The sequence below is a fragment of the Ornithorhynchus anatinus genome, chromosome 1 (assembly GCF_004115215.2).
Source record: "Ornithorhynchus anatinus isolate Pmale09 chromosome 1, mOrnAna1.pri.v4, whole genome shotgun sequence".
Lineage (NCBI taxonomy): Eukaryota > Metazoa > Chordata > Mammalia > Monotremata > Ornithorhynchidae > Ornithorhynchus > Ornithorhynchus anatinus.
The window spans coordinates 132,158,634-132,170,780 of NC_041728.1; the positions used below are offsets into that span (position 1 = coordinate 132,158,634).

General features: G+C 48.2%; 1 protein-coding gene across 8 annotated transcripts in view; it reads right to left on the reverse strand.

The window, feature by feature from the left end:
• ABCC5 (ATP binding cassette subfamily C member 5) overlaps positions 1 to 12,147 on the reverse strand; it is a 105,784-nt gene that overhangs the window by 48,751 nt on the left and 44,886 nt on the right. For 4 of the 8 annotated variants that reach the window (XM_029074063.2, XM_029074070.1, XM_029074079.2 and 1 more), the window contains exons 6-11: positions 9,297 to 9,530; positions 8,980 to 9,153; positions 7,888 to 8,035; positions 7,079 to 7,227; positions 5,733 to 5,840; positions 2,869 to 3,219 (exon numbers count right to left, since the gene is read on the reverse strand). In XM_029074063.2, the coding sequence (XP_028929896.1) occupies positions 2,869 to 3,219; positions 5,733 to 5,840; positions 7,079 to 7,227; positions 7,888 to 8,035; positions 8,980 to 9,153; positions 9,297 to 9,530 (1,164 nt within the window). Of the gene's footprint in view, positions 1 to 2,868; positions 3,220 to 4,648; positions 4,699 to 5,732; positions 5,841 to 7,078; positions 7,228 to 7,887; positions 8,036 to 8,979; positions 9,154 to 9,296; positions 9,531 to 10,328; positions 12,027 to 12,147 lie in introns of those variants that run through there. The other 4 variants (XM_029074105.2, XM_029074126.2, XM_029074116.2 and 1 more) reach the window with 4 other exon arrangements.

Sequence of the window (12,147 nt, forward strand, 5' to 3'; positions counted from 1 at the left end):
GAATGGGTCTGTTATATTGCTGTTATATTACTGTGTTGTAATCTCTCAAGTGCTTAATACAGTGCCCTGAACACACTAAGTACTCAATAAATACAATTGAGTGATTAAGCGCTGGGGTACACACAAGTTAATCAGGTTGGACACAATTCCTGTCGCACCATCTAAGTAGGAGGGACAAAAGGAGAACCGAGGCACAGAGAAGTGAGGTGACTTGCCCTAGGTCAAACAGCAAGCAATTGGAAGAGCTGGGATTAGAACCCAGGTCCTCTGATTCCCAGGCCTATGCCCTTCCACTAGGCCACGCTGCTTCTCATTTTACTTTAGCTTCTTTAACTACTAAATTCTCTTCTGTAAATGACCATTTGCACTTGTGCCCTACATTTTTTATTCAAGACATCTCCAAGGATCTAGGGGGATGGTAGTTATATAATAGTAATAACAGTATTTGTTAAGCGCTTACTGTGTATCAAGCACTGTTCTAAGCACTGGGGTAGATACAAACTAATCATCAGGCTCATTTTGCCATTTTCAAATGGCAAACTAAGGTTAAGCGTTCTGCTGGAATACCCAAGGTCTCCCAAGGAGAGGCCAGCTGGTGCGTGTGTTGCATTTTTCAAGGGGCTCCTTACAGCAGGGCCTCATTCTATGAGGCTCTTGAGGTGGGGAGTGAAGAGGGAAAGCTCCTCATTTCTCCAAAATACAAACACTGTTTCGCTCTGCTTGTCGGGCTCCCAAGGGTTATCCTCTTTAGAACATATTAAGAAACCCAGAATTTAGAGAAGACTTTCTCCTTTCTAAAAAGCCTATTCTAGTCTGTCAGCTCCTTCTGGGCAGGGATCATCTAGACCGACTCTGTTGTACTGCGCTCTCCTAAGAGCGTAGTAGAGTGCTCTGCACATAGCAGTTACTTAATAAATACCATCAACAGGACAGCAGCGCAGGCTACTGAGTGCAAAATATATCATGCAACAGGCTGTGACCAATTTCTCGATGTAGCAGCGTAAACCTAGTAGAAAGAGCATGGCCAGGGATTCAGAGGATCTGGATTCTAATCCCAGCTCTGCTACCTGCCTGCTGGGTGACCTGGGGCACATCGATTAACTTCTCTGGGCCTCAGTTTCCACATGTGTAAAATGGAGATTAAATACCGGTTCTCCCTCAGACTGCGAGCCTCTTGTGGGGGCGAGGATTGTGTCCAACCCGATTAACCTGTATCTACCCCGGAGCTTAGTATGGTGTTTGGCACATAGTAAGAGCTTAATAAATACCACTTGCGTTAAGCAAGAAGCAACTCGAGGGAGTGCCATAAAAAGTCCTGGCAGTTAAGCACTGGGGAGATTCCACAGAGAACAACAGGAAACAGGGTAGAAATTAAATAATAATGGCAGTATTTGTCATGCACCGTACTATGAGCTGGAAAAGATACAGTATAATCAGGTTCCCTGCCCCACACCTAAGACCCACATAGCTTGGGGTACATCCTGGTCCCCTCCCACTTTTCCCAAGTTCTCCGACTGGCAAGAGGTAAATCAGTCTTCCCCATCCAGACCTAACGCTGCAAGAGAAATCACAATCACGGTCTTCTGAAGCTTGGGGTTTATACAGTCATTCAGTCGTATTTGCTGAGCGCTTACTGTGTGCAGACCCCTATACCTAGTGCTTGGGAAAATACAAGAGTGGCAATCCCTACCCACGACGGGCTTACAGTCTACAGGAAGAGAGCTCAGCTAAAGCGGACAGAGTGGTTCACTCAGGATTCATGTGCGCCCTTCACACTGTTCCCTTGAAGCCTGGGCTTCTCTCAGAAAAATGAAGCATTCGTTTGGTCGAATTTATCGAGCGCTTACTGTGTGCAGAACACTGTACTAAGCGCTCGTGGCTCAGTGGAAAGAGCAGGGGTTTAGGAGTCAGAGGTCACGGGTTCTAATCCCAGCTCCGCCACCTGTCAGCTGGGTGATTTTGGGCAAGTCACTTAACTTCTCGGTGCCTCAGTGACCTCATCTGTACCATGGGGATTAAGACTGTGAGCCTCACTTGGGACAACCTGATTACCCTGTATCTACCCCAGCGCTTAGAAGAGTGCTAGGCATATAGTAAGCGCTTAACAAATAGCAACATCATTATTATTACAATGCGACAATTCTTTTACATCCTCTCTCACAAGGCAGAGCTTTACCCACCGTTGATGTCTTTGGAACTACACTGTTCGACTGAGAAGCAGCGTGGCCTAGTGGAAAGAGCTCGGGCCTGGGAGTGGAAGGAACTGGGTTCTAATCCCAGCTCCGACTGTTGCCTGCTGTGTGACCCTGGGCAAGTCACTCTGCTTGGGAAACAGCGTGGCCTAGGGCAAGTCACTTGACTTCTCTGTGCCTCAGTTACCTCATCTGTAATATGGAGATTGAGACTAGGAGCCCCATGTGGGACAGCAACTGTGTCCAACCCAATTTGCTTGTATCCACCCCAGCGCTTAGTACAGTGCCTGGTACACAGTAAGTGCTTAACAAATACCATAATTATTATTACTATTTTTCTTACTGTTCTCTGGGTCTCAGTTACCTCAACTAGAAAATGGGGATTAAGGGTGTGAGCCCCATGTGGCAGAGGGAGTGGGTCCAATCTGATTATCTTGTATCTACTCCAGCGCTTAATACAATGCCTGACACAAAGTAGTGTTTAACAAATACCATTTTAAAAAAACAAACACAAAAACATTCGAGTGAGATTTTGGGGACTGCGGAGATCCTGATTCCAGTTTGAATAGGCAAAAAAAAAAGTCAAAATTCGTTTACTATTGCCCAGATTTCTATCACTGGCAGTCGGCTCAAGACGTGGAGGGGGAAAAGGGGAGGGGAAGGGGTTTAGGCGTACCTCCTCAATCTCCAGGTCAATGTTATAGAGCGTCCTCTGCAAGCGAAGGTTCGCAAGGTGGAGCTGTCTGCTCTCCTCCTCGGGGCTGGGTCGCTCGTCACTGTCCACAAGGAGGTGTCCCTTCTGCTCGGCCAGGACGGCCTGCTGTCCCTCATGCTGCAGCTTTGCTTTCTCTCTCTTGCCTTTGGCGGCCTTCCTGTCTCTTTTCATTTTGGGGGTCAGCTTGGGCGAGCTCTCGATGCTGGAGTGGGAGAAGTCCCACGCCAAGGTGGCATTTTTCACCTCTATCGTGATGTGAGGCCTGGCTGGTTTTTTCTTTATCATGTGAACCTCTTCCATTAGAAACAAACTCTGATAGGAGTTGTGAGAGAGGTGCAAAGATGAGACACTGGATCAAGACCGAGGGGGAGACAAGCCTATGGAGCACGCTCACGTCGCAAAACGCATCGGGCTATACAGTGGGAGAAAGCCGAAGAGCAAAAGGTGGTTCATTAGCGTAAACTAAATCCAGGCCGGCTTAAGGGCCCGGGGTCACGACGGGAGGGCGAAGCTCCGAGAGAGAGTGACGCCTGTCAACCGGAACAGCACTTCAGACCCCACCACCCCAAAAGGTGAACATCCTCTACCGCAGATGTTCAACGAGCTGATCTGGAGCCAACCTGCTCTACCCTTTTATATACACGTGGAGCAGTGGCAGATGGGATCCTACGGGATTAGAGATAAGGGAGGCTTACAAGCAAGAGCTGAGTCGGGTACAGAACAATGCCTCACTGTTTTCCCTGGAACACATTTTCTATCATTGGACCTAACTCCAGGCTCTAACTTTTGTCTGAAGAGGGGAAAAAACAAAACAAAAAACCACCAAAAACAGCATTAGGGAATAAATCGGAGACGGAGACACACTCAATTTTTGTTCCTCATTTCAGGAAAGGTTCCTAAGATTAACCTCTGACATCCGTTATACCCCAGTGTCCATCACATTCAGTATCACGCCTTAAAAGTAGTGCCTTCAAGGGAGACCGCTGCTATCACGTGAAAAGAAAGCCATTTCCACTTGAGGAGCCCAAACTAGAAATTAAAGAGCACCCCTCTTCTCCCAGGAAGTTTTAACATTTGGACTTAGCCTTGACGCTCTAGCTTTTGGCACTGCTTCCCAGTCTTGGGAATGATGGGAGTGGGGGTGGGAGAGTGGAAAACAAACAAAAAACTCACCCCCAACTTTTCCAAAGGTTCCATCTAAGAATCTGCTGGCACTTTATTACTCCACATCACAGGCTTCCCCATGACCAGCCTGCCGGAAGCTTTCCACAGGTTATCCTATACTCAATGATCAATCGGGCAGGACTGTCATTGTGAATTAACGTTTCCGGGCTTAGAAAGCAGACCTGATTCAAGGACTCTCTGCTGACGCTAATTCAGGCAACTTCCGGAAACCTAGGAATTTTACGTTTTCAAGATCGACAGGGGCGGAGCCACTCCCGTGAAATTTCCGCCCTCGGGAAAAGATTCTCCAACCCTGTTACAGTCCTCAAACTCTTATGCCTCTTCTCCAGGTGTCCTTTCTTGGGGAAACACAACAGCAAACACCCTGGGAAAACACCATCTCTCCTGTGATGGCTGCTTCTTCTGGAAAGAGAAGTACCCCCCTGCCACCCACTCCCAACTCCTCCCTCCAAAGCCTCCTGTCAACAGAGATAGGACAGTACAAAGACAATTCTTTACTTCAGGTACTAGCTGAGAAAGTGGAGAGGTTAAGAACAGGCCAGAAAAGGGCTCAAACCTTATTTAAGCCAGAAAGGAAGGTCTTCTTGCTTGTGTTGGACATAGGTTCTAAAAATAAACAGACAAAAATGCCTGCTGTTTCTCAACCCTTCTCTAGTGGCTGCCACATCCTAAATACCACCAAAAACTTCCACTGACTAGGTCATAGGCCACATCCTGAAAGGCAGGCGTGTTTTACGGCAGAGGAAAACACCAAAGATGGTGGAGATTTAACAAATTTTCTAGTTTGGCTGCTTAAACAATCTGACACCGAGTCCTAGTTTTCAGAGTACCCTGCTACTCTGGAGAGATCATGACTTTTTATTTTTAATCTTGTGCTTGGAAGCATTCCTTCTGGCACTTTTCCAACCACACTTCAACCTTGGCATGATATAAACAAAGTCTTTCCTGGCAGGCCCTCTCATGCTGTTATTCACCTTCACACATCTCCCCCAACCCCAAGCTCTTGTGCTAGTTTAAATAGTGGGGAATCAGCATATTACAGTTCAACTAATCACTTGCTAAAAAAAACCCCCAAAAACCAGGACTTTCATCTAGAATCCTCAAAAGCCATTTAGTTTTATGATTAGTCGCATTCACTGCATTGCCTACTTCAAGTTGGAAGCCACGAGGCAAAGGAAGGAAAGCAATAAAAATGATTTACTCTACAAACTGCTCAAGGTTGTACAGAGAAATGCCAAGGAGAAGCAAACCCTGACAGTCACCTATGCTTCGGACCTTACAGGGTTTAGTCGCTTTCCTATGCCTTTACGGGGTGTTTTTGCCCATTCAGAAAAGATGAAATTCAAAGAGTGGGACCCTAAGATTCCTGTTCTAAATCGTCCCTTCAGAAACAAGATTTCTGTAATTTACGCAACACGCCCTGGCCCTTCACCAAAACAACCACATTTTCCTTTGTTCTGGCAGTCGTTTTCTCCCCATCCCATCTTCTTCCCTTGACATAATCAAAAAGTTCAACCTGAGGAAGAACACAATGTGTCCATAAATGGACTTTTCAAATAGAAAAGGAGGGTGGTGAGATACTGTCCAAGACATCTTCCCTTCAAGGAGGAAGAGGGAGGATAAAATCAAAGGACACTTACCTTAAATCTGTCGATAGCCACAGATGCCTCAGAGAGAGATTTCACTGAAAATGGTGTTACTTTCAGAGCAAATGTCATCGAATTGAAGATGGTGACAACTGTGAAAGCCTAGTCATGGGAAAAGATAAACAACAACAACAAAAAAACCCCAGCGTAATTTGAATTGAGAGCCCTGACAAAAGTGACAAACTAGCCCGAGTGTGTGTTTCAGCTCCTTACTGGCTGGTAGAAAACACCCACCTCCAACGCAGCACGGCCTAATGGATAGAGAACAGGCCTGGGAGTCAGAAGGACCTGGGTTCTAATCCCAGATCTGCCACTTATCTGCTGTGTGACTTTGGGCAAGTCATTTAACTTCTCTGTGCCTCAATTATCTTATCTGTAAAATGGGGATTATTTTCTTTTTTTTATGGCATTTGTTAAGCGCTCACTGTGTGCCAGGCACTGTACTAAACACTGGGATAGATACAAGATAATCAATTTGGACACAGGATTAAGACTGTGAGCCTCATGTGGGCCAAGGACTGTGTCCAACCTGACCTCTTTGTATCTACCCCAACACTTAGTACAGTGTCTGGCATGTACCATTGAAAAAATAATCATAAATAATTTTCCTTCTAGATTTTTGTTACCGTCATCCCCACAGGTATATATAAAATGTCTCCTCTATTGGGAGCAATATTAATTACTGGGAATGTTATAAGAAAGGTTCAAAACTCAGCCTGGGGCCTCAAAGAGCACAAAGAAGCAAAATTTTACCCAATCAATGGTGTTTATTGAGCCCTTACTGTCTGCGGAGTACTGTTCTGCGCATTTTGGAGCATATCAGTAAGGTATTTCTTTAGCGCTTATTACGTGTCTAGCACTGTTCTAAGTGCTGGAGTAGCTACAGACTAATCGGGTTGGACACAATCCCTGTCTCATTTGGTGCTCTCCAACCAAGTAGGAAAACGAGCAGGTGTTGCATCCCGAATGAGGCCCAAAGAAGTTAAGTGACTTGCCCAACCTCACATCGCAAGCAATCGGCAGAGTCAGGATTAGGACCCAGGTCCTCTGACTCCCAGACCTGAGCTCTTCCCGCTGGGCCCGTGCTCTTCCCGCTGAGCCACGCTGCTTCTCAATACAAGCTGGGAGTCATCATTACTGGCCTCTTGCCCTCTAGGAGCTTACAGTTTAGGAGAGACAGACATTAAAATCATTTGCAGAAAGGAGGAACGGGAGGGTATAAACTCAACCTCCGCTTTCCAGGAGCAACGTGACTTTGGGCAAGATGAAACCAGTTCCCACCAGGCCAATGGCACCTCCAAATCCTCTCCAAATCCGCGGGGAACGGCATCCTCACTTACCTGGGCTGCAGTAAGATCGTAGCCGAGGATCATGTGAACAGAGAACGTCACCACGCTAGCGATCACCACCACGATGGGGGCCACTCCGACTGTGATGCTCTGGAAGTACCCGGCCCGCTCTAGGATTCGGCGTTCCTCCTCTCGGATTTCTAGAGGCGAAAATAAACCACAATCAAATCGAGGGAATCAACTGGAACTCAGCCCCAGCCCCAGCGTCCTGGACCCAGAGATTATTTAACTGTCACCACACTGTATCATCGTCAGCCACTTGCCCGCTGTGTGACCTTTAAGCCACAAATTTAACTTCTCTGGGCCCCATCAGTGAGAAGGGGGATAAAAAACCAGTTCTCGTTCCCCCTTAGGCTATGAGCTCTATGAGGGACAGGGACATGGTCCAATCCTCTCATACTGAATCCAGCCAGCACTTAGTCCAATCCTTAGCACATAGTAAGTGTTTAAATACCACAATTGTTCTTATTATCAAGATGAAGAAAGGTCAAGCTGGCATGTATAATGCCCTGTACATATAGGAAGGCCAACGAACTAGAAGGTCAAAACGTTTAACTTGGTACGATGGAGAGGATGCTTTTCAGAAATTTCCAGTTCCCGTCTCTCCGTCAATGCTGTGTTTTAGAACATAAGGAGCTATGGGTCTCCAGCAACAAATTTCTCTAGAGAAAAACATCTGGAATATCCCAAGGGCCTACTGCAGAAATATATCCCCTTCTCTTGCCTCCCTATGCTAAAGTCCCGAACTGAGCCTTTCCAGAGCCCTTCTTCGACAGGCCTTGCCACGCCCGCACACTCACTTTGGACATTCTGGGAAAAGGCTTTGACCCAAGCATACATTTTAATGAATTTAATGTAATTGAGAACTTCGTTCATCTTTTGGACACGCTCGTCTGTGGCAGCCACACATTTTCTCCTGAAATACGCGGTGAGTCGTGAAACAAACATCTGAAAGAACAAGAACAACAACAACAACAAAAAGAGTGAGAGAGAAAGAGAAGTGATGCTGTGCCAGATGACGGACGTCTAAAACTTAAAGAGAAGCTCAGCTCTCTGAGCAAGACGAAGAACCAGTTAATGGCTACATGCCCTCTACGAGCTGGGGTGTCACTGCGAGGCTTTCCTTCCCCCAATCTCACCCTGATTCCCACAGAGCCCCTCAAAAAGTCCCCTCAGAGATGTAGCATGGAAAGAGCACAGGCCTGGGAATCAGAAGGACCTGGGTTCTAATCCCAGATCCGCCACTCGTCTGCTGTGTGACCTCGGGTGAGTCACTACGCTTCTCCGGGCCTCAGTTCCCTCATCTGTAAAATGGGGATTGAGACTATGAGCCCTATGTGGGACAGGGACTCCGTCCAACCTCATTCCCTTGTATCTACCCCAGTGCTTGGTACAGTACCTGACACAGTAAGCACCTAACAAATACCACAATCGTCATCACTCGTCTGCTGTGTGACCACAGGCAAGTCACTTCACTTCTCTGTGTCTCCGGTTACCTCATCTGTAGAATGGGGATTAAGAACTGCGAACCCCGGGTGGGGCATGGCTGTGTCCAAACCTATCATGTATTTACCCCAGCGCTTAGTACTATGTGCCTGCCACATAGTAAGTGCTATTCCAATGCCATTAAAAAGTCCCCGCTTCCCTCCAAGGGACATTTTCTTTCCCCTAAACTCAAGAGTTCAGATTGGTGTGCGGAGGACTCCCCACCACCTTCTGCTACCCTCCCAGTCGGACGCCGGCCACCACCCTGACTCGGAGGAGGCGCTTACACTTAGCTGTCACGCCGACTGGCCGCTGCCGCCCGAAACAAACCGAGCTCCCAGGGGTCGGGCGGCAGGCGGCCGCCCTACCAAGACGGGCAGGGGGAGTTGGCGGGGCCACTGACTCACCATGGCTGGGTAAAAGAGGATGAAGACAGCTGATCCCAGGAAGCCTGTGGGCCCCAGAATGATGACAGTGTAAACCATGCCCAGGATGGCAATGATGGGCCCTCCGGCCAACAAGCTGCCGACTGCTGCCGCCTCAAACATTCTCAGCCCGTCGTTGGAACATACGTTGATGAGCTAGAGAACACAGAAGGGCGGTGAGAGGGTTCCCCCGGGAACGCGGGCTGCTTCTCCTGAGGGGATGGTCGGCGGGGGCAGAGAGCAAGAGGAGCCAAACGCACGGTGCCCCTCCCCGGCCCCCGAGAGGACGCCTCACTCACTTCCCCCAGGGACTTCTCCTTAATGTTTTTCAGCTTGAGGATCTTCTTAAATGCCATGGTGAGGACGGCCCCCCGCAGGCGGACGCCAGTACGATAGTTCAGTGCCCAGGTGAGGGTCAGCGACCAGGAGCGCACGATTTCTGTCAGGAGGAGGCCCAGGACTAAAAGTAAGCTGTACCGTAGGTTGGGCTCCCGCGCCTGGGTGTACTCCAGGAGGTGCTTCACCACGAAGGCCTACAGGGAGAAACGCACACCCATGTGAACACCCCCTCGACCTCCTGGGACCACGCGACAGCTTTGTGTTAAGTTAGAAAAGAGTGGACGGCTCCGTCCCCACAGCGGCAAGTTTACAAGCAAATGAACTTCAGCCCGGAGGGCACAACGTCACGGCTCAGAGTCCTCCTGCCCTCGGAAAATGGGAATTAGCCAGAGGTTGGGGTGGGGTGGGGGGGGTCCCCTCCCCGCCCCCAGATTTGCAACCCTCAACGCCAGCTAAACCATCACACCTTCTAACTTAACAGAAACCTGTCCATGAGCTGAAATTGAGTACTAAGAGTACGGTCCCTTAAGAATGAGAGCTCATCTACTCTGGCATCGTCACGCACGGAGAGACAGACATCCCTTCGGGTGCAATCAAGACCTCTTTTCGACCGTTTTCAAACGTGCTTATTTGATAAAAAGGAACAGGGTACCTACAGTTGTACTGGGGAAGAGTGAGGACATTTGCAAAACATTCCTGAAAATAAACATCCGCAGTTTAATCCAGAAGAAAAGCAAACACGAGATGCATAAGCGAGAGTGCACGGACTGTTGAAGAACTAAAAGAATCCCCCCTTCTAGCCCTCCCCACCTCCCACCTCCCTCCCAAAAACAAAAACACGTTACCTCAGGTAGCATATCTCAAACACCACCTGCAGAGAGAAGGCGGCCAAGCCCCCAAGAACCACCGATTGCCACCTCCAGCTTTGAGGTCCTGCGACACTGGAGCGCACACTCACACAGGCACATTCAGCAGCAGTATTAAATACCAGGAACTGGGAAACAACGCACTTTTATTGAAAATAAAAAAAATAAATAAAAGTACCATCTTCAAAGAGCATCTCACAAACACTGTACAACAGGAGGAGCATTGCATCAACATACAGTGTGCACATACAGAGTTGAGTTTTACATGGTTAGCCATCCAACAGGTATTCTGGCCTCTGCCACTATCACTTTAACTCGATACAGTGGAAAATACAGAAGAGAAACAACGGCTGTTCCCGGAGTCCATGGCGGCGTGAAGCTGGAAGCGCTAGTCTGTCGGGACCCCCGAAGCTGCAGTGACTCTGCAAGAAGGTGGAAAGATTCTCGGCCCTAAAGGCCTCACGCTAACGGACGAGAGACTCCCCTAAAAAAGCTGCTCTGCTTAAAGGCGCTGGTCCTTCCATTCATTAACCCAGAGCTGAGGGATTAAGTTTTCTTGAGACAGAAAACGTGAAAAAAAAAAAAATTAGTCCCCAAAGAAGGACTGTTTGGATATCCTTCGGAGTCTGTTGGAGTCCTCGGAGCTAAAATGAAATCCTTCAGAAAGCCAGAAAAGCCCCACTCCCCCAACTCTGTGAAAATGACTCCCTCCAAAAAAAGAAAAAAAAAAAGTTCTGACCGAGAAAAAAACCCCACTTCTAAAACGAAGGTGACTGCCACTGTGCATCAGTGCTGGGCGACAAAAAAATTTAAAAAATTTAAAAAATGGAGACCAAATACACTTGTCAGAGGTGGCCACCGCTGGATTCCAGAGCCCAGGATCGACTCCAGGGCAATCTGTGTTTCCCATTTTTTCCGTGAACGAATTAGTGCCCGATGTCCGCCGGGTTCTAAAATCCCCCCACTGATCCAAATTACACCAAGTCCCAGGGAATGGCCTGATCAAACGGGGGGGCGGGGCAGGGTAGGGGTCTCGGATTCACAGCTCTATCGCGCTCCAGCTCTCCCCTCACTTGGATTTTGGGTTTACATCCAGGGTTTTGGTCACAACTGTGTACAGTTGGGTTGCTGGTGCACTAGCGAGGAGATTAGTGGCTTCTTTTCCAGTATCCAATCCAACAGGTGGAACTGAGTCACTGAGTGGCAAGGTCTGAGCCCCTACATCCTCCTCACGAGAAGCGACTCAGAAAGATGGCTGGCGCAGTAAGCATTTTCGCGCACACCACGGCCCGGGCGGAAACAGTCTCCAAAGGAAGGCGTGGAAAGACAGCGGGTTGTTGCCTTGGCTTCTTTCCTTCCCACACCTTTTAAGTGCCATTTTTTTCAGCACCTCCCACGCGGGGGGGAGGTAAAAGGACACAAACGCTCACATTATGTCAAAACTTTCCAAAGGAAAAAAAGAGGAAGACAGCAGATTAAAGAATTTCCAAAACAAAACACATAAGGTATTTGAAAACAATCACATTTTAAACCATTTGGTACTGGATACAAAAGAAGAAAGGGAAAGGCTTCTGGGGAGGGAGGGAGGAAAAAAATTCCAACCGAAACAGAGGAGAGAGAAAAAAGCGGTACATATTTATCACTTCAATTTACACAAACTAGGAGGAAGAGTTTGAGGCTGTTAGCAGGGTGGTCAGCATTAGCTGTCTGGCTGTGGTAAGCATTCCCAGGGAAGAAACATTACCTTACCTGTGCTCTTGGCGAGAGATTCCGCCCAGCTTGACTCTCTCATTCTGACCGCAGAATACAGCCATCCTGAAAATTCTAAAGAACAGCTTCTGTCATTTGTCCCCCTACAGAGAGACACGTCCCCAGACCATCCAGGACCTGACAGCGCTAAGCAAGCTGCGGCTGAAGAGAGGTCGGAGGAGTGGGAAGCTTATCC